At 40.4% G+C, this 23,349-nt stretch overlaps 2 protein-coding genes across 10 annotated transcripts in view; one reads left to right on the top strand and one right to left on the bottom strand.

The window, feature by feature from the left end:
- LOC100651566 overlaps window positions 1-15,184 on the top strand; it is a 36,796-nt gene extending 21,612 nt beyond the window's left edge. For both annotated transcript variants that reach the window (XM_012310255.3, XM_003396567.4), the window contains exons 2-4: window positions 11,112-11,531; window positions 12,169-12,461; window positions 12,959-15,184. In XM_012310255.3, the coding sequence (XP_012165645.1) occupies window positions 11,151-11,531; window positions 12,169-12,461; window positions 12,959-14,723 (2,439 nt within the window). In that variant the 5' untranslated portion in view covers window positions 11,112-11,150 and the 3' untranslated portion in view covers window positions 14,724-15,184. The remainder of the gene's footprint in view (window positions 1-11,111; window positions 11,532-12,168; window positions 12,462-12,958) is intronic.
- LOC100651327 (E3 ubiquitin-protein ligase MYCBP2) overlaps window positions 1-23,349 on the bottom strand; it is a 260,738-nt gene that overhangs the window by 24,281 nt on the left and 213,108 nt on the right. The window lies entirely within an intron of this gene.

Here is a 23,349-nt window from a genome sequence, read left to right as displayed (position 1 = left end):
CGAACAATTTTTATCATTTTTTCCCCTTGCTGTTCTCCTACATTTCCATTTGATAAATATTAAATCATGGAGCGTACATCTACATATAATACAGTTACAAGGATTAAATTTTCAAAGACATTCAGAGAGCGATTAACAAATAATGCAAGGTACGCGTCATGTTCTCAGCAGCAACGCGTTAAACGACGGAAACTAAAAGACCTCATTAGTGTCGCGCCATTTTACGAATTCAGCAGAGATTAATAACCTCGGGAAGTACGCGGTGGGAATTTTAAAATTGTTTTCGAAGTTTAAACCGCGTAACTGGTTTCCAAGAGCTAACTAGCTTCGAGAGTTTCGTACGATGGTGAACTTTCCTTACCGTACGATACCGTGTTACATTTTTTAAATATGCTTCAATGATCGTGATGATTCTCCCTTCCTGCGTCTACTGGAATTTTAAATTCGCCGTAGCTTCCGGGAACAGTAACCAGACCCCTTTTGCGGTTTCGTTGAGCGTTCGCTCGGTTGCAACTGTGTCAAGTAACGATCCTCCAACGCGACTTCGAGCACTTCACAAAGAGAAACTTTCGACATCTCGACGAAGGATTTACCGAGAGGTCGAACACTCGAACCCTGACTTCTTCGTTGTTGGTTCCACGACCGTGCAATTGCCAGAAGATCCTTTTCTGTTTCCTAGTTATTTCCACTCTCCTGTTCTGCCTTCCTTATCAACCTCGCTGATACTTTGCTTTTCTCTTTTCCACTCTTTTCTGTTCTACGTCACCTGAATCCTTCTCCTGCAATGTTTTTTGTTAGCTTCTTTCTCTCTCTTTACTTCTCTTTATGTTTCGTACTGCAATTTTAGTTCTTCCCATTCTTCGTCAACCTTTTCTATTTAGCTTCCTTCTTCTACCTCCTCCGTAGAATACAAACCTAATTTTCTTTTATACGCTGCTTCGAAAAGACGTTTATCGACTTCGATATACTGCTCGACATTTTAAAATTTTCTTTCCTAAATAACATTTCCTAAATTGAGAAAGGCGTAGTCTGTCGTAAAGATGATAACACACGTGTATAAGGAAAAACTTCGATAGTGTGATTATTCGCCTTATGTTTTAAATCATTCAGATAATGTTGTTATCTTTGTTATTAAGAACCGTGTATTTCAATGTAAATGTTAAGACACGTGAAATGTGTTGCTTCGTCAGACGAAAAAACACGTAGGAGAACAAAGTTCTCTCAAAGTGTCGTTATGGTGCGTGATAAGACGAGAAGAATGCGTTTCACCGGAAGTAGACTTATAAGGTATATAGTTGCGGATTTTTATGCAAATTTATATTATCCTGAATATAACTAAAGAAAAGGAACGTATGGAACGTTCTTAAAGGGAAAGTAAATATTAAAACGAGCACTACACTTTGGATATTTTACATATTATATGTATTCGTTTACATATTATATGTATTCTGTGAATTTGTTTACGTCATATATTTTTTATAAATGCATAAACATCTACTATTTATTTATAATCATTTTGTTCTCCGAATTTTATATTCCGATATGATCTTTTTCCATTGAAAAACTATTTCACTGATGAATCATTGAAGAAGAATTGATTAGAGTTTACACTTAAGGGACACTGTCCTCTGTCTCGTGATATATGTACTGAATATGATCAAGATGAAAACAGTCGACCAAATTATGGATATTAGTTAGTAAATAGTATCATCGATTGCTATTGCTAGCTTCCTCAACGAAGACACCTGCAACACGTCGGGTAGAGTTAGCCGAATTCCGAATAACTCGATTACGATTGTCTCAGGCTGAATTACAACTACAAAACACTGACTATCCTCGACGAGAAGAGAGGGTCTGTTACTAGGTCTGTTCCTAGGTTTCTTCAATTAGCCTCTGTACTCGCCGTCAAGTTCGCCACCGAGCGGAACTTTCGAAAGTTTCGTTGTTCTTAAAGCGACTCGACTTCTCTGTTCCCGATCCTATTGTCATCGCAGATCAACTCGAATTTCCATCATAAGAGAAACAACGTACGGCTAACAATTTTTAACGATGGAAACCCTTAAAAAAGTACGGTCCGCAAGTAATAAACTTGCGGCGTAAAACACGAGAAGCATATTACCGCTTATCATCGTTTCACGTTGGAACAGTTTTTGATAAAAGCCAAACCTGATTTAGGTCTCGATTATCCCCTCAATGAAATCTTGTATTTTCAAATTCAGTTCCATGCGATACATCGTCTTTGTGATCTTATCATTTGATAGAGTATTTAAAAAAAAAACAGTCTGAATTTCAATATAATCAAAAACCACATAACTCAAGCTCTACATCTGTCGAATTTAACACCATTTCCACGCACGTAAATTGAGAAAGGAATAAAGAAAAAAGGAAGCAAGAGGAAAGACACAAGTACTGTTCACGTAACTCAGGCGGATTTAGCATTCAAGAAAGAGCGTACAGTACCTTCTGTTCCTGTGAACGGGAAAAAATTGATTCGTACTGTCAGTTGCTGTCCGTGGCTCGTACATAAAATCAAGCTACGAAGCGTTAGTTCTTGCTGGGCTGGAAGCGCACGTTATAATCCACGGGAACGCCATTGTCGGTCGTTCTTCAATTTCGATTCAGCCGGCGGATCGCCGATAGTTCGTGACTAGACGCCTTAAAATGCTAGCCAGTTGCGGCGGCGCTTTGCTCTCCGGCATTCGCGACACGCTCCTCGATACTGCTTAATTATTTATCTTCTCGATCGAGTATTTCTTCAACCGTATAATTTGGGGGTCGACGGTACTTCGAAACGCGGCTCGAAGTGCTACGAACGCCTTCTGCTGGAAGCTCGATTCGAACTGGGCGTATTCTCGTAGTACAGATGCCTCGACAACGTTGCCAACAAACGTTCGCGTTTCCGACATAATTTCTCTCTCGTAATTTATACCGTCGTGCTCACCTTTCTTGCTTGTATCCGTAAATTTCTACGGAGATTGTAAATTTCCGCCCTTGCTTTTTCGCACGATGAAATCTTTTACGGCAAAGAATCGCGGCATATCCGCGTGCTTCCATTTTTCCACGGTCTAGAGTGGTTTTAGCGATCAAAAGCTTCGTTTCGACGAAGTCGCGGTTGTCTTTCAACAACACGGCTTTAATTCACTTCTGCTTTAATTTATCTCCGCAATTTATGAGACTTTGTTTAACGCCGTATACACGTTCCTATCTATCCGCGGTGGCCTATTTTTCCATGGCAAATAACGCCGGTTACGAGCTCCGAGCAAAGTCTGCTTAATCGCAAATTTAATTGATGGTTCGTTTGTTTCCCCATTTACGTTCGCTGTGGATTTCGTCGTGATCTCGCGAGCACACCGTGCATTCGCCACCGTCTTAAATCGTTTATTTACCCTCGGGCAGCGAGCCACCCTTGTATAGTTTCAACTCGCACAGATTCCTTCCTCGCCTCCTCAGGGGCCAAGATCTTGGGAGACTCTGACTTCTCTTTCGTTTGTTTACCTTCTCCTCAGTCATCGCTTCTGGCGGCTAGTTCTCGTACGCAGCTCCTCCTTAACCTCCCCTTAAACGACGACATTGCGTTGTCGCGTCTATAGCTATCGCTTCACGACAGAAACCTTCGAAACGCGAAAACCCTACAGGTTAAGGGTAACATCATCCCTTTTGTCGCTTATGACCCGACTAAATTCGATTATTTCGCTAAGATTTCCTCGCCACTGCTCTTCATTCCCCTATTGAAACTGTACACCGTACGCTAGGCATCCTTTTAAGAATTTTTTTTTCAAACACAGTGTGCTGCATGTGTTGCATGCTTTTCTAGTCTATTGATAACGAGCTGACAAATTTTCGACTTTTTATTTATATGTTGCACGGTATGTGGTTATGTAAGGGTATGTTAATGGGAAGTAAGTTTTGAGGTAATTAAGACAATTTGGTAGTCCATTTAACATTTACATTTCATAGACAAATTGTGTCGTCAATGATCCTTTGCATTTTTCGTTTTGGAATTTTTCACCTAGGTTGTGTGAAAAATATGTTTGTCTATGAAGATAAACAAGTCTGTCCCATAGCTTGTTAAATATTTTTAATATTCTGTTGAACTTCGTAAAAAATAATTCTCATCTAATGATAAAGTAAGAATCCGCCATCGTCTTCAAAATTTGATATTATCCTCCTCGTGCACGAAGCAATTTAACGTTCTAGAATCCATGCCGAAGAGGCCACAATTAATTGAACGATATAGAGACGATTACGGCGGCAGAGTTTAAGAGCCGTTCATAATTCGACCGCTCCTCTTTGTGTTGGCAACTAGGTGCAGAAATAGCCGACGTTATCCCTGTTCCATCTTTTGAGTCAGCGTGCGAAATGGCACGAATTTTAAGAGCGGTCTTAGTCATTCATCGAGCGTAGAGAAATGCACGGGTGTCCTCGTGTATCTCTCGACTTACGCAGGGAACTGCTAGGAAGAGTTTTCCCTCCTTTTGGTGGCCCCGTTCTTCTCTTTATTTCGGAGAACGTCCCAGCTGTTCCCGTGCGATGCACCGAGCCTGACGTCACCGATGCACCCGTGAAGACACTCCGAGTCAACCATCATACATTACGGGGAATCGTGTTTATAAACTTCCAACTTTCTTTGGTTTCTTTCCTCGAGTAGAAGTGATGAAATTTTAATGACATCAACGGAATAATGGCGTGGACATTAGAATTCAGCAACAGAATAGATTTTAGTATTCTTAGCGAAACGTAATTGAGAAGATCTCTAAAAAAAAGGAAGGACCTATAGGTGTTATTGGTAGTCTTGTTGATATTACTATAGGCCTCTATCGTCGATTATGATTTTAAGTATTTGCATTAAATAGTACATTTTAACTCTTAAAATTATCGCCCCTTTGGTTTCATAATTAATTAAGTTGTAAATTTATTGAATTTTTTATAGTGATAAACGACAAACGCTATTTTATGAAAAATAACAATGGACTAATTATGATTCTCAGCAAAGTGTATTTTTTAATCAAATAGTTGAGTTATTGTGGAATTTTTATTTATTTGGCAAATAGGAAAAGAACAAAGTACTCTAATAGCTATTATAATTGCAAAATGCAAACATGGTTAACATTTTCCAATGCTATTCCGTTTTATTAACAAGCTGAAGAACTTCCTTTTTAATAAACTCGTAATAGTTCGTTTATTTTGTGTAATTTTTTCAAGATTCTACCAACATTGAAAATTCGAATTTGAAACTCTAGTGTCTTCGGAGAGTTTCATAATCAATTTAGGATTTTATTTCATTACTTTTGAGAGTAGATGATAGCATGAAATCATCATAATGCGGTAACATCGAGGATTCCAGGGCATCCAAGGGAGATGAAATGGATAAAACGAATCACGATAAAACGGTTTACACGAGTAGTGGCTTGCGGTGCACACGGTGCTTATAATGCGAAGATTGCAGTAATAAGCGAAACAGAAGGTAATTCGACGGTTCCGTTTCGAGTTCATTTCTTAATGGAGTGACGGGTCAGGAGTGGTCAGCAGGAAGTAATTGCAGTCGCATCGCCGCACCCTGTCCTCGATCATTTCTCGTCACGCGATCGGCTTCATCTTTCACGTAAAGTGTAATGTCAGTATGATTTCATGCAGGTTCGTTCACTTGATCTGAATTTCTTCCGCTTTGCGTTTCGCTTTCCATGAAAGAAAATCAAACATAACCGCGATACTTCCCTGGAGTCTAAAGTCTTGCAATCAGATTCTTGAAACTCTAAACAAGATTTTTGCGTGACGTATTTTCTTAGATTTCATTTCTCTCGGAAGATCGTCAATCCTTTGAATGGTATTTGCGTTATTCACAATGGACGTAATTAAGAGACATTTATATGCTGTTATGTTTAAACATACGTGTTGAAATATTTATTAAGAATAATACTTAGCTCCGATTTAAGACAACTCCTTATTTGAATAAAATTATAACGCTTCTATATCATAGGAAAAATTACAAGTAGAATAAAAGAAGTCACGATAGACTATTTCAAACATATCTATAAAGTTTCTTAATATAAAGGCACGAGATAAAAATCGAAATCGCAGGAGAAGCGACAGTAAAACAATTCAACTTCTTCGAAACTATCCTTTTACCAACATCAAAACTGCTGCATTATATAAAGACCCAACTACTTAATTCTAGTACATATTTGTCTTAATCCATCCACAAACTTCCTCTATTTATTTAAATATGTATTTCTCACTCAAACACCATGTCTGCGAGTTTCCACGAAGTAGAAGTAGCGTCCCACTACTTCACAGTAACACACGTACTCCTCTAATCAGGCTTCACAATCGAGAAACAAGTTTCGAGTAGTAATTTCAAGCGACTTCCAGACACACTAGCCGCATTGTTCTCGCGGCAGATTCTCTGACACCGTTCCCATTCCTTCGCTTGTTTCGCGTCCCGGTTTGCCCGGTCTAATTAACATTTGCGTGGGCGTTAATCCGCGCAACGAGCGTGTCGACGCACGACAACTCGTTTCTACAAGACGTCCGATCGACGCAAGCCTTTTCCACCTGACCTCCGCCGATGCACGAGTTCAAGGTGAGCCTTACACAGTGGAAAATTGTGACGGAGAATTGCGTTAGAAATCGACGACGCGACGAGAAAAACAGATGGCGGATTTGTGTTACAACGATTTAACCGTGTCGCAAGAGACGAGATCGCGAGCGTGTGGATTAAAAGCAGAGACAGAGGAGCGACTATGTGAATCATCGGTTCACTGGTGAACACATGGAACATAGTAGCTGCGATCCTTCCAGTTGCTGTCTCAGAACCGAGGAAAACTCGGGATACTTGTTGCGACATTTTGTGGTTTCGATGTTATGCGTCAAATTGTAGAATTTAAATGGAAAACGATGTAGGGGCTAGAATAATTTATTTTAACCTTCAAGATTCTTTTTAATTTCTAAGATAATTTATTTTCATTTCCAGGCATCATTATAAGTTTGAGAAAGTAAAAGACGATCTTTTTAGAAGAAAAGAATGTGAATTTTATGCTGAAGATAGACGTAAATCTTAAATGTAAAATGCTACGATAATTTACGTATAGCTTTTAAAGCTAGGTACTGGAAAGTAGAGTTTAAAGTCGTAAATATCTTATTTATATTATACTTTTGCTTCTTTATTCTAAATATTAACAATGATTTCTTAAGTCGAATCAGGATAAGAGGGAAGTAATATTTTTAATGAACGAGTAGGAAGTGAAACATCGAAGTTTAAGTCTTCGTTAAAATGTTTTAAAGCAGCATTTGACGTGGTTTTCCACAAAGAAAGGCTGAAGCCTAGGGCTCGATGAGAATTTTTAGTGCAACCAGATGGCCGCGTGATTTACCAGAGCCGTGACAGAACAACAATTATTTAATTATCTGCTGCGCGGGCTTTCCATGGAAGAATATCGTATTTCTTTCCGGTAAGCCACGAAACGCATTACAATGAATCAAGACGTCGCTAGGAGAAATCACTTGGGCTGCTTACTCTCCAATGGATGTTGTGATATCTCGCGAACCAAAATATCCTCAGATAACGAATTTAGCTGCGCCACAAAGGTAAAAGGGGCAGGCCTTCCTCCGAAACTCACAGAGAAACGAAATGCGAGGATACGTACCGAGAATAGCGCGACGAGAAAGATAAACAAATTGTCGGAAATTCCGATCCGAAAAAGAGGAAGTTCCACCGTGAAAGTAGCAGAAATCGCATAATCTTCGAACGAAACCTCGATCAATCGAATGTGCAATTTTCTTCCACAGATTTTCATGATCTTTCAATAAATTCACAATTAACTCATATATACGCAATCAGAATTATCTATCAAACGTATATAAGTAAGTTTGAAGTTTTAATATTTCAAATTTCTATATAAATCTCGAAATATACATGTCCAACGGATAAAAACATGCTATCGCTAGAAAATAAAAAATTGCTAAAAGAAACATTGAAATATGTTACAGCTACACTAGGAGTAACCGTGACGAAGTTAGATCTGACCACAGATTGACGATCGTTAGAATTTTTTCTCGAGTTTTTCACTATAGGCAGAACGCAAGATACGAGGGTATTAAGAGATTACAGGAATCGTCTGCCGGAGGCTTAGCCGGTGAACTGACGCGACACCTCGATTTTCTCGTTCGAGGCTTACTAAATACCGACGCGAAGACTCCTCGAAAACAGCTTTGCTTTCCAACAGGTACAATGAATCCTCCTAAGGTTCACAGTAGTAGGTCTTGGTCTTTTGTGAGACGAACTGAACCGTCCCTTTCTTTAGAAATTCCGTAGTCTGCCTCTCTCTGTCAGTCGAAAAAAATGGGGTTCTACGTGTCTGTCTGATTCAACGTCACCCCTTACTCCAGACCCGATCTCAGCGTTATCGTTCCGTCGATAGACACTATACTGTTTCGTCGACGTGTTGCATTGGGGCTGCCACCACATTTTCTCATGTAAATTTCAAGTTCTGCTGCGGCTTATATCGTGTTCAAACGTCGGTCCAGAAGGGATTTCCTAGAGTCGACGTTTGCGCGGTCCAAACGACGTGAGAAAGCGTTCCGAAACCTTTTCCAAACTGTTACCAGATAGCTTTCCACCCCTTTTATAGTCTCTCCGTCTATTTCCTTTTTTCCTTTTTTTGCAAAGATAAACTCTACAACGATTGGAATATAAATCACGGACGTTGCACACGTACGGGGAATCCGAGGAAAAATGAGATACAACCAAACCAACCGACAGACGTACTCCATTTTTCCGGCCATTTGGAAACATTAGGAAAAAAACCTTCCGCTTGTGTCCTATTTTGAGTTTGTACAGCATGAATTTTTCTTACACGACTTGTTACGAGTAGAAGGATTGACGACAGATATTTGTTTTTTTCTATTGCCTTTTTCCACGTTGTTGCTTCCGAGGAAATCGATGTTCTCTGGCGGTAATTGCTCGTACACGCGACTCGTTCAGTACACAATTCAAAGAGAAGTGGGGAACCAGCGGAATTATTGCTTAGCATGGCGTTCGAACATTTCATTAAACTGGCGCGCTGACAAACGTGCAGATAGCGGGGAACAGCCAGGAAGCCGACGTCAGCGGAAGTACTTTTAAAGGTAACTCGTCGTGGGCCAACAATTTCGCTCCCCACCGTCTCTCTCTTTCTCTTTCGCTGAGAACGTGATTAGTATGTCACCGAAAACGCAAGCTTCGCGTGCATGTCTGCGTGCTTAATGATGACGAACAAGCTAATTCAATCAACGTTCACCGGTCTCGTCGCTATCATCCAGTCGATTCATTTTCGTTTATGCTCGCAATTCGAAGAAACAAATTTACATGCGTCTCGATGAACGCACGAAGCTACTATGAAATACACTTTTTGACGATAAAGTCACTTGAAACGTGCCTCGTGGACGAGCAATTAGAGAACGAGGAGGAAACAATTGGTTCGTTCCGTTGTTTAACAAGGAACCAGGGGCAATTCGATTTCTTGCGCTGTACGAGCACATTCGAATTTCCAGACCGGTTCTTGCGTTTCATTTCATCATCGTTGGTTCAAAGGGAGCAGAACGACGTTAGCAAACCTTTTTGACACGTAAATGGCAATCCACAGAACGGCACATCGATCGTCGCCATTTCGTTATATAATACAAATCTGACTATGGAAAAAAGATGGGTACAGAGATACGCAACCTTGCACGCATAACCAATGATGTAGATATTTCTAGTAATCGTACGTGTTACAGTCGCGTGATTCATTTTTCACACGGACTCAACCCGCAGAACCATTTCCGTCTCATTATCGATTCACCTCGCGTTCGACGAACCAAGAACTCGTTCACGCTACGTCTAACATCGATATAATATTTCCGAGGACTTCAAACATGTTGTATCGGATACAATTGCATAGCATTTTCTATTCTGAAAAGTTTGATACGACATATGATTTTTACCTTTGATAAAATGACATTTTGAAAATGACGCGATATCCATTTGGCTGACAGAATGAAAAATATACCTTAATTATAGGTAATTGAATTTCATACACAGAAGACGAATAGTATTGAAAATTTCAAAAGAGAATGAGAGTAGAGTGTTTAATTAATAATCGCGACATTAATTCGTCAGTGATTCCAGGTCGTCGAGTTTCTCCTGTTCTCTCTCGTATTTTTTCTTTCTTTTTCCTTTCGTAGTTGCTACGACCAGTTAGCCTGGTAATTCAGTCTGATAGAAATTCACTTGTTGATTTTAAAACGCGACAGGGCTAAAGGACTTCCGTTTCATTATGGAGATTTTTAACTATCTGATTATTATTCATCGCTGCCCGAGTCGTAACACGTAAATTATTCCGAGAAATTATTCCCGGGGGTCTATTAAAATCCCTCTGCCTAACTCCCTCAGCCATTCGTCGCCTCTCTTTTTATCATTACGAAATTACGAAGGCAGAATCCCATCGAGAAGATGATATTTGCAATTACATAAATTTTATGAAGGTTGAAATTGAACTCTTCTGTTCCCATTACGTGGAAACCTTGGCTATCTATAGTACCAATAAAAATGGAGATATTGTCAACCTCACTTTGACATAGCTAATTACAGGTCATCTGAATTTCACTGTTAGTTTTTCGCAAATATCGATCATCCACCGCTCGATAAATTCTCAATTTTCCTCGCGCGTATGAAATGAGAACGAAGACAATGAATTTTGGAAGACGTATGAAATGAGACGTTTCGAAGTGCAACTACCTTTACTCACAGAGCTCTCTATACATACAGTCCACTCGCAGGTTGTGTGTAAATTTATCAGATATGCATCATCAGTCAGCTCTCGACTACGATTCATAGCAAAACATGATTTATATCCAGGATACACCTACCTACGATAACTCACGACATTCACCCGCATTGTAACCCAAGTCCCACCTCTCTCGACTCAGGTATAAATTTTCCAAACAACCCTTGTAATATCGAGAATTTACAAAGCCCCTTTACAGCCTTTGGAAACTGGCACAAAGATTAAAATACCTCTCTCCATCGTTAACGCGTCAACCAAGAGGATCGACATACTATAATAACCAATTTTATTTCCCTTTTCTGTTATTAGGACGTGGAGTTACTGGAGGGAACCATTCCATCGGATGCGATGGAGGTGGAGGTCTCTCACTGTAGGGAGTTGAGGATCCAATCGGGTGCTTTCGCGGATGGCGCGCCTTTGAAACGAGTCCACGTATCGGGGATCTATAGTCTGGTGGCTAAGAGGCAAGCCTTTCAGAATCTGAGCGCCCCGAACACGCATCTCGAAGTGTCCGAATGCAACAGCGTGATCCTAGAGAGCCACGCGTTCAGAAATTCGCGAGGGACGCTCAGCGTTTCGATATCGAGATGTAGGAACGTTGGAATCAGACCGAATGCCTTCTCCAGGCTGCTCTGGATCACGATTAGGGAGGTGCCCACTCTGGAACTGTCCAGCAACGCGTTCAAACTCGAAGCTTCTCAACACGGCAGACATGGACCAGCGACCAAGGTCAAGTCTACACTGATCAAATTCTTACATTAAAAAGTAGAAAGGTGACGATATTCTTTAGAATTCACTTTGGGATTTACATGATCATTTACACGTCTTTCTTCCGTGATAAATTCGTGGAAGTGATTATACGTTTTTTGAAAGATCGAATATTATTTATGTCTCTAGGCAATGAAATTGAAAATTTATAAAAGTGGAGTCAATCAGTTTGGCTTCTGTGAGGCTCGTATATATTTAGAATTCCGCCATTCTTTATCCGACAAAATTTTCACGGTGAATTTTGTGTCGTTTAATTTTAATTTTCATTTTAATTTGACGTTATACTAACAAAATGTGATATTGCTTTTTTACCTATGTTGAATATCTGAATTGAAAATCTTAATAGAAGTTTTGGTACACGTCAACAAATAACAAGAATTATGCATTATAAAATAATAGAATTCAAACTTCTCCGACACAATTCATTTTAATGGCTCTTATATTTCTCATTCGTTTCGACGTAACATAAATCCATCGCGATAAACGGAATACATACGTGAAATACGTTTGGCTAGAAATTGGCGATATTCCAACAGGCTAGCCGCCACAGTTTTCGACGAATTCGCTATAATCTCGATTTCTAATTCGGCTAGTGCAGATTATGTTCCAAACCGTGAGAATCATGGAGTTGCCGACAGCGGTATTCCCATCGGCGGTTGCAGAGGTTCGGATGGATGATATCTGGACAAAGGTGATCCGCAAGAATGCCTTCTGCGCGATGACGATTTTCAGTGTGACCATCAGCAACGCGACTATCTTAGAGATCGAGACCGGAGCGTTCAGCGACAGAGCGTTAATCCAAAGCCTAGAGTTCGTCGACGTCAGATTGAAGAGCATAGAGAGGGGAGCCTTCCGGGCTGGCCACGACAACCTCACGATACAATATTCAAGGTAGATCCGCTCGTTTCCCTTTGTCTCGCTTACTGTTTGATCAGGCGTGTTTGTATTCTTGCTCGCGATTGTTAAGCCGTTACTCTGTTGTGCGTTACAGTTAACGAACGCTCAGATCTTTCCAAACGTTAGAAACGTAAAAATAATGTACTACGTACTGCGTAATGTACGCAATGTCGTTAAATTTTCTTTTTTTAGTAGTGAAAACGCAACGTAATTACGTGTTACGCCATTATATCGTAATATAATTTCCTCCACCTTGAATATTTATCTCATTCGGTAATGTCTCGTGTTTGCTTTGTTTCAAAGTTGACAAGCAAAATTAATTACGCCATAATTTAGTGGAGAGATTAATATCTGTAACTCGAAGCGAGATAATTCCATTTTCCATTCGTGAAAACACGCGAACGTAGTTAAAAACTTTACGTTGAAACTTTTGGAGATAAAGTTTCTGTAATGTGCGAAGTTCAAGACAAAGTTTCCTCTCGCGTTTGCAGGTTGTCCGAAGTAGAGACCGGCGCCATCGACATATCCGCTGCCACGGTCAGCTTCAACAATAACGAGTTCTTAAACCTGCACCAAGGCGCGATCGTGCTGCACCAGTGGAATCACATAGCCATCGACTACAATCTCTTCATCGATCTGGAAACCGACGCGATCATGGCAGAGGTGGACGCGACATCGGCACCCAACTTCGAGTTCTCCTTTACGGGGAATCACATAGAGAAGGCGAGACCTGGTTCCTTGAAATTCGCGGCAATCTCGCAACGAGTGAATTCTGCCAGAGTCGGTAATAATTACTTCAAGGAGAAGTGCAGATGTGGCCTGGACAGTTGGACACGTGAAGTGACGGGGAAGAACAGCTCTGTATCCTGGATGATGGATTCGAGCTTCTGTGTAGTTGACCAGCTTCTCGACAAGTGCTTCAATCTCCCTCAGGGCTACATGTCCATGAGCAATTTTACAAAAATTATCTGTCGTCCTGGCAGTCATATCATCTGTGAGAAGCCATCTGCTAAGCCAGAGCCAAGCGTCAGTCCACCAAGCGTTGGTCCACACGTGTATCCAAGGCATAAGGGTTACTTCGACGTGGAGATGAGCGACTCTGAGCAATTGCAACGCGAGAAGAGGATTATTGTAGTGATCTGTGTGGTAGCTGTATTCATCGTGTTGGTGGTCATCTTAGCTTCCGGAATTCTGTATATGCGCCGTAGCGGCGTGTGCCCAAAGTTAACTTCCGGTCATCTGATAAACTTTGCCAGCTGGTTGTCACCCAGTAGTGGAATGACCGCTGCTACTTCTGCCAGGTCGATATCCAGGTTAAGCGTGCACGAATACGCGGGACTTCAGCCGGAGACACGGATTCTGGAGGTTGAGACTCAAGCAGAGCCAGCGGAAGAAGACGAAGAAGATGCCGAAGGATTGTATCCTTATACCGAGAACAAAGCGACGCAAACGTTACCCGAGGAGTTAACGGAGGAGTACCTGAGGGATCTCAGAGAACGACTGAACGATCCTGACAACTACAATCAGGCAAGGGACATGATAGAACACCTGTACGATCTGATTAAAGTGGAAGAGAGCTGCAACAATAACAACGACAGACAACCATCGGGCAGGGAGGAGAACGCGTACGATGTGATTCAGCCGAGACAAAGGAGACTCAGAGGTGCAGCAAAACCTTCCGTTAGTGTCGGTACTAAAGCACCGTCTTTGGAGAAATTATTGCCCAGTGGAATACAACCTAGACCACCTCTGACGGAATACACGGAGCCACGAGATCAGAGGCCTAACGAACAGAATCACTTGTACGCCGAATTACCTGGTGACGAGACGGTTCCCAGTACCAGTAGACTATCTCAACCTATCCTGGCGACTTTGGCTGGAAGAGCGCCGCAACCATTGCCGCCAGACGTCGTAAACGACCATCTAATCAATGATCACTCGAACCAAGCATTCGGTAGCTCGAAGACTGAAAACCACAGGCCTCCAGACAGTCCTAAGTTCGAAGCTCCTAGAAATCAGGGCAGACCCATGAGTTTTTTAAAGGCTCTCGGCGAAAGTATTCTCGGCGGATCGAAAACCAGCAACAACAAAAGGCCCAATTCTCTGCTCTGTGAATACGCCGAACCGTCCGATGCGACTGCCCATCTATACTCGGAACTGCCCGAACCTCAAACATCGACTCCAGCGAGCAAGATGGCCAACAGACCGCTACCCACCAAACCCGACCAAGATTCCGTGAACATGGCGAGGGCATAACGAACGCCCATCGTCGATTGTCTGTGATAAGTGCGCGAGAGTGACAAGACTACTACGAAGTGAATCGTGCTCTCTCGTTCTTTTTTTTTAATAATCGTTCGTCGAACAACGATGATTTTCGTGCCTGGTGACCGAACGTGTTAGTAGAGTTTCGTCGAAGAGGAACAGTGCCAGATATGTAAGAATCGAACACTTTTTATGATTTTTATGATACTAGTTTAAGAAGCTTTTGTATAAAAAAAAGAAAGAAAGAAAAATAGGGAAATTCATAGAAAGGATGAACATTGTTCGGTTTCGTTGTAACTTTTCTTTTGTTTGTATGGAAGAAATAGTTAATTGGACGAGCGATGAAAGACGAGTTTTATTTAACGACTGGCCCCGAGACGCGAATGTATCATAGATTTATATATATATATATATATTTGCTTCGTCAGGTATTATTAAAAAAGTATTCCACATTCCTCCTCTGTCTTTCATTCGACCCGGTACGGCCAATTACGCTCTCCTCTTCGATCCGCCTTCCACGAGTTCGTGGAATTATGTAGCTGGATGCGATATCCAGTTCCGATAATTTCCAAGTTTCAGTTCTCTCGAGACTTCCGCCATACTCTTAATCGTTCCATCAGAAATTAATTTTAGATATAACGCGACGGCACTGGATAATCTGTAAGAACTATAATCGTTATGGACAACTCCCTCGAAATATTCTTCCTCGACTTGTCAAAACCATAAAAGAAACTATACGTGTAAAGTAGCTAGAAACTTCTAAGAAATTTCATTTTGCCTGTGACGAAATCATGACCATGAACCTGGTCGCTGTTGCACGTTCGCAACTTTGTCTTTCCCACGAGGAAATCTTGTAGGTACGAACCCTACAGTTGTCTTTCATCCACCGAGTTTATAAGTCGTTTTTCCCATAGGAAACCTTTGCAATTACGAACCTCGCAAATGTCTTACGCCTGTAAAGTTCCTTGCTACATTTTCCCTTTGGGCCAATCCTGCAGTTGTGGGTTGCAACACTGTTTTCCCTTCACCGATTTTATCACGGAATATTTCGCAACTTCCATAACCAGATTCTTCGAAAAGTCTCGTAACAGCGACACATTCACATGACCTACAAATCCACTTTTCCACTTCTTCCATACCTCACAAAAATATAGGAGCCCTATAGGTATATATCTATAGCACATACTCTTACTTCTCACTTCGGAAATATAAGAATTATCTCTTTCACTGTTCTAAGCCTAAAGAAAAACTTGTTTAATTCCCAAAATTTCGTACGACGTTACGTTATCTCGAGAAGCTTTATAATTCCAACATCGTTCAAGACTCTCGCGTCCCAGTGTTTCTCTTGCTCGAGAACGCGGGTTTTGGGTTCAGGGGTCGACACGGATATTTTTTCTCATTCTACACGGCACAGTGGTGCTCGAGTCGTACGAAACATCGTCTGGTCGTTTCGTTCACAGTAGCGAGACGACCGAAGAAAACAGTCGTTTCGAAGACCCCGAAAAAGATATTCTTAATCTCTTTCGTTCTCTCTGGGCGTAGTCGGTGTGTATATCCGCGGCGAGACCAAACTATTCCACAAAGAATGTAAGAGGAGCAAATAGAGAAGGCGGCTAGCTGGGGAGGGCTGCGATGCAGCTGTTGATGTTCAAACGGCTGTTGCCTCTCTCTCCTTGGCTCTTTTACCCTGTTCCTCCCTTTTTCCCTGTCTACTTCTTTCTTTCTTTCCTTCTTCCTCTGATCCTTACTGAAAACCAGAAAAGTTTCAGCGAAAGAGAAAAAGAGCGCGGTGACAAGGGGAGAAGTCTGCGAATCTAGCCGAGAAAAATATCGACCACCGCTGAAATGTTAAGGTAAGCAGAAGGAAAATTAATTTATAGATTTAGTAGTTTCAGAAAAATTGTAGCGTAGTATAGCGTAATTTCTATCAAATAGAACTATGTGTGCATGTTTAAAAGGTATCCATGAAAGTGAATGGAAAGGAGAAAGAACTCATCGTCGCTCTTATTAGCAAGAGGACAGATGTTTGTTTAATTGTCCAAATTGGAGTACCATTAAAGTTTAGTATCTCTTTAAATATCTCTAAAAAGATCTCCTCGCCATCTTATATTCGCACTTTTATCGGGGTAGATAATTTTAGAATTACCAACCTGTAATGTGTACTTAGATAAATATATTAGAAACAAATTATACTACTTCATATACTTAGAATGAAACTAAATAGGTATATTATATTTTTATCTTACTAAAAAGAGAACGTTTCAACTTTGCCAAAAATCGCATATTTCGAGTAATTGTAGAAGAAAAAAAATCTAAAATTCTCCCTTTTTATATATTTGGTAGTTTCAGTGTCAATTATCAGTAATTAAAATATCATATTGCCAATCACATTCATATTCATAACAAGTATCAAAGAGCTACAAAAGCACATGCAAGGGAAACTAGATGAACGAAATTCACGTGAAAATCACGGAAAACAGGTCAGCCTCGAAATTGAACGGACCGCCATTAAGGACAATGTAGCGTGAAAACGTTTTATCGAACGGTCTCTGGAAATCCAGGATAGCCGGGAGAAAACAAACGCGATATTTCTTCCATGAGCGATTCGGCGTACTTTCGTTCCGAGGGTGTGATCCTTCGCGTGTTTTATCACTTGCCACTTTGTCGACAGGCCGCCGCGTAGCGTCGTCGCGATACCGACGAGTCAACGTACGCGGAGCAATCACCCTATCTCGCACCGATTCCTCGGATACTTTATGGGCGCCTATTTTTCAGATAAGGATGTGATTTTTCTCGACGACCGGTTGCTCTTGGCGGTAGAATTATGGGAAGCATGTGACCGGCCGATTTTTGGACGACGCGTCGTTTGTTTAGTTTTGGTGCTTCTGGTATTGGGGAAAGCGTATTATGATTTAATGGGTCACGTTTCACCTACGAACTTGAAGTCTTGTTTAGATTAGTCAAGTTGCTCGAGTTTAAACAACCTGAAGTGAGTGATCAAGATGAACGTGGAAATTTGAACGGATATATCAAATGAGATGTATCACATTGGTCAATACTCTGTTTCAGTTGGAAAAATTATCGAATCAAACTTAATTCAAGATTAATTAAACGATTGAAACTGTTCTTCCGATCGTATTTTACTTCTTGAAGATCTAGATCCATATTCCAATTTGTTACAAACCTTCGTAAAGTAAGAAACGTCTACTGCGAATCACTATTTTCTGTCAAAATTTCTGTATCTTCTGTGCGTTACCCTGAAATCGGGTAACACAAATTAGTTCAGCGGATACATCGATAACATCACCATCTAACATTGTATTAGAAAGATAGAATTCTACGATAGAATCCTATAGAGAATCTCCTCAACAAAAGAAGAAATTCAATCTTTCAACTGTATCTTTCTGTTCCAACAAACATCCTCGAAGCCCGACTACGTCCACCATTCAGTGCATTATCTCGTTTATCATAAATCTACCACCTCTCTTCTCACTAAAAAGGGAAATCTATAGCCTACAGGACCTGTAAATCTTCCATCTGAATGGGGACGATGAAGAAGTGGCAGCTAGTGGTAGGAACCACGACGTAAGGTGCATGCTAGCCGGAAGTGTATACGGGATCACCGGCACGATCCATCGCGTTACACGACAGAATAATCTGCAACGAGGCAGTCGAGGCGAGCTTCTCTATCAGGTTTCATTAGCGAGCCAATCATCTCATCACTTGGATATGGTCGTGCTACCGTCGCCTGTACATAGGTTAACCCGTTTCTCTGGTCCCTGACCTAATCTCCGCGAGTCGGAGATCGTCCAGGAAAATCGATCGAGGATCACTTCGGTCGGCTCTCCCTTGGCGTAGCATGAATACTCTCTCTCTCTCTCTCTCTCTCGGGTTATCGTAACATCGAAATCACTACTGGAGCCGGTCAACGGCTTATATTAAGCCCCAGCTTAGAACGTAAACGCGTTTTCCATTTCGTGGTCCGTGGAGAGCGAGAGAGAGAGTTCCGTAGTCGACGAAAACAGCTTACGTGGGATAGAATGTATCGGGACATTGTAATTGGACCGGATCTAATATATTCCACGACGCGTCAGCTAGTAATATCGTGCGATATTGTTTCTGGACCACCTGGATCCCTTCCGCCTTCCGATGGCAACCGGCTCTGAGATTAGTTTCCTAGCCGATCTAGTGGTCGCGGGGGGAGCGTCAATTACGTAGCTGGGAGTTTGTTTCGCGGAGGCTTGTTCGTTAAGCAGCTTGTTACTCGTGCGGGTAATGTGCTCCAGAATGATGACGAGAAAGAACTGGATAACTGTGTAATGAGCGAAAATGAGTATACAACTTCCGCATGTTGGAAATTTTGTCCGCAGCGAGAGATGTAATTGGAGAGTTTGGAATGTAAACTATGGATATTTGTCAATTCTTTTCTCTGTTTGAGAAAGCGAGGCGAGAGTACCGCGGCATTTTTAATTCTCGTCCGATGTATTTCAGAATAATGATCGGGGTGTGATCACGAATGTGATAAAATAACAATTTTGCTAACAGAAACAAAGGTATAAATTCTATTCTCTTAATGAGTTTCTTGCGAAAAGTAGATTTTTGAGAAGCATAAGGGTTATTTTCGTGGAACCGGTCCATTTTCGTTTGACACTAGAATGCATTTGAAAAATCAAAAAATCTGATTTTATTGAAAGCTACTCAAGTATCTATTACTTTTGGATATCTGGAGAAAGTAATTTAATATAATATTATGAAACGTCGGTAATACGTGAAAATTTATGCGAGTCTTAATTATCATAGTTTAATTATGATAATTTATTAAACGATGTCAAGCTAATATTAATTTTGAGAGAAACAAGTTTGCCGTATCGCAACTTTTATTTTTTGTTCATGTTAATTAAATAGAAATCCATTTTGAGGGAAACACGTCTGTTGTTTGGCAACTTCTACCATTTTTCGCTCAACGAAGAGATTGTTTCACCGCGCTCGGCACGAGTTTTACGAGGCCCGTGACGTAACTTGTGTAGTCGTTTTAAATTTTATGGGAAAATGTATAAAATCGAAACGTGTTGGAAGCATACGACCAGGTGACATACTGGCCTGATCGACGAACTGACGGCCGAACTTTCTGTTCGTGCTTTTATTTCGTCGTGCTCGTATATCGAATGGCGCGTTCTTAATATCCACCAAGTGTTCCATACGAGCCAATGTGTCACCTGCCGCCAGGATATTAGACCGTCGTCCTAATGGACCTTTAAGCCAAAGATCTTTATAGAAGCTCACGTATCACCGCGATTCTTTTCTCAAGGTAATCAACTCAAATGACAGAGCTGTCACTGAAAAATGGCGAATCCCTGTTTCGCATTTTTGGGATTTTGTATTCTTGGCAGTTATTTATCCTAAAATGGCATTCTAAGACATCTGTATTTCAAATTGAAGTTAAAAGATAGTGTAAATAAATATTTAAAATACCTTTCAATTTTATGTTACTTTATTGATCAACTTATTGTTATTTTAGTAACAAATAATCTACAGTTTCTAATTTGATTTATTTTAAGTCAGTACGGGCTTGCCAGTGAAACTATATGTAAAAATTGCACAAATGTATAAATAACATTATTACAAATGTAAATAAAATAAGTTGTTTTGTCAAGGCACAGAAAACTTATCAGAATAACATATACACTATAGAAGACCACCAGAAGCCGGCGATACAAAAGGAAGCTCTATAAATTGAAGAAAAAATAATTTATTAAGTTCTTCATAAAATTCTAGATTTTAAATGCCAGGGAAAATAGCAAGTTAAGAAAGTACTGAGCAAATTCTTGATATTTACGACATTACAATACGAATTCAATAAAATTCAGTAATAAGAATTGATTAAAAAAGTTACAAATAAAACGTTGCGTTAATGTTAGTTCTTAATGGGTTAATAGGAAGATTTGACTCAAAATAATTGATCAGACACTTTCGACGAGGTGCACGGAAGAATTGCTGGTGAAGTTGATTCGCCAGCCACGGAACGTTCGTTTGCGTTTAGTCGATGGTACGAACATCCGCGAAATGACGAAACGTTTGCCAGTCACGTGTTGACGGTCACGGGAGTCATCCAACGCGCGAGCCAAATGAAAAAACAACGAGTTGGAGAAACAGGATGTCGCAGATGAACGGGAAAACTTGAGTCTGTGTTAATTATAAATATGAACCAGAAAACGATGTCCGTTCGGTGCGCTCTAGAAATCCAAAAATAAGATATTCCCGACTCGTTCCATTGCCCTAAGTTCATCGAGGGAAGCAACAATTACGATCCAGTGTTATAAGCTATCTGGCGCCGTATTATAGTGAAATCGTAGTAAATATATTTGATAATAACGCTTTTGCTACTTTTGTCGATATTCATCGAGTACAATATACGACTCGATAAGATTACGCAATACGGAGATATGGTTCCTCAATTTTTGGTTCAAGTAACTTTTTGTTTCTCTTTTTATTACAACAATTTTTTATTCTTATTATTTTATAATATTTTCTACTTGGAAATCCAATAGATATTTCTCGGCTAATATTCACGATGAATAATTGCAATTAAACTAAAACAAATTGATAAGTCAAACAAATCGATAAATGATGTATAGTCGTACATATATAGAAAGATATCTGCAATTAGCGAGAATAAGAGATGTTTAAAATTTTGCGTTAATAATGATTCAAAGTTCCATTGTTCGATTATTTTCCTTCTCTTTAATTAAAAAGAGATACGAGAAACTCAGCGGAGTATCGTATCGACAAAGAAGCGAATTCCTTTATTGCGATTCATTGCCGGGGTCTCGTGTACTTTACAGACGGCGTATCGGCCGTGCAACTCGTGGCCCCGCTCTCTCTTCCCCATTGAAATCTAAATATACCCCATGATATTAATAGCGTATGGTGTGGCGGTGGCAGAAGGGTCGTTTCATACGCCCGCGTTGCACGTAGTCTCTCAGACGAATGCAGAAAACCGCATTCTCTGCACAACTACATTGCACCCTCTGTCCTAACAGACGTTTCACGATTCACGAACTGCGATTCTTTTTCTTAGCGTAAAACACTGCACTACAATTTGTCAACATTAAATCTGTTTGAAACTTAACAGACGCGATTTATTATTATTCGATTCAGATCTTTTAATTAACGTGATTGAAGTTAGCGAAGGAAATTACACGTTGTGTCGTATATTGAAATTCCTTGAATATCGATTTATTTTGTCGCTAAATTAATAAGCTGACCGAATTGAACGGAATTCAGGTTCGTTTGAAAGAAAGCTCGTTACCTCGTTTATGTCGAATAAAACGAAAACCTTGAAGAAAATCTTATTGTTGGCCAGCGCAGGTAATTAATTTACTTCGCTAAATGAAAATGAGTTTCCACCGACCGTTTCAGGGCAACACCATGCAATCCAATCTGTTCATCATTACCTACTTCCATTTTACTTCCATCCTCTTCGATAATTAGTTCTCTTAAAACTCTCTCAACGCAGCGTGGCACGCTGGCAACAATTATCAATGTCGAATATTTCTTTTAATTCCTGGTTAACCTTCTTTGTTTGTTTCCCGTGCTTCCGCTTAAACAGTCTGAACCCTTTCGACGCACATATTTCTTTCTTCACAGAAATTATATGGTACAGGCTATATTCAGGATATATTCATATTGACACAATACACACAAAATATAAAAATAATGAATTATTTATTCAAATAAAGCTATTCCACCCTTGGAAATGCACATTTATACTCCGGAAGTAGTATAACGACTATCCTAACACACGTATCATGAACTTTATCTAATGAATTTTATGAAAACCTACGAAAAACAAACATACAATAATTGTGTCAGTTAGAAAAATTACAACTTTCCAGCAGTCCATGTAAAAATTTCCCTTACAACGCATTGCTCATTAATCTTAAAAGGGGTAAATTGTAACAAGTTCACTGTGTGCATTAATCTTCGTTGTACATATCCAACGAGATGTTATGAAGATTATCGAAACCGGAAGACATCGGAGAGGGAGCGTAGAGAAGAGCACGGCGGGAATACTTCCGGAAAATCTAAACCATTCAGCACGGTGCTCAGAGATCAAAGAAACGCGCCACTGCCGTGTTAAAAAACCATCATCGTCGTGTCGAATGTTTCTCATCGTCACGGTCGTGTGAAAGAAACGCGCCGCGTGAACTATTCGAAAGATCCGATGGATCTTATGCGGGTTCCGGTACGCAGACCCTCTTGGAGCTCTTTCTTTCGTCGTCGCCAGTCAAACGACACCGGCTACACATTTCCACCCTCGATTTCCTCTTCCGGATCGATTTTCCAAAAGATCGTCTCACGTTGCTTCATGACGAATGAAAACATAAGAAATTGTAGTACGAAAAACACATGTAGCGTAGTTAGTAATATTTTATGGCCCATAAAAGTTTAAAAATATGTACTTTCTGTATTTGATCCTGGAAACTCTTGAAACGATCTATTTTATAACACTATGGAAATATTAAAGCTGGAAATTTATATAATACGTGTAACGTTAGAAGTATACTGAGTATCCAAAGTAAAGCATTTAATGTATTAAGTAGGCGAAGCAAATCGTTAG

The sequence above is a fragment of the Bombus terrestris genome, chromosome 7, assembly GCF_910591885.1.
Source record: "Bombus terrestris chromosome 7, iyBomTerr1.2, whole genome shotgun sequence".
NCBI lineage: Eukaryota > Metazoa > Arthropoda > Insecta > Hymenoptera > Apidae > Bombus > Bombus terrestris.
Note: the sequence above shows the minus strand (reverse complement) of the source record. Positions and strands in the feature narration are given on the sequence as shown.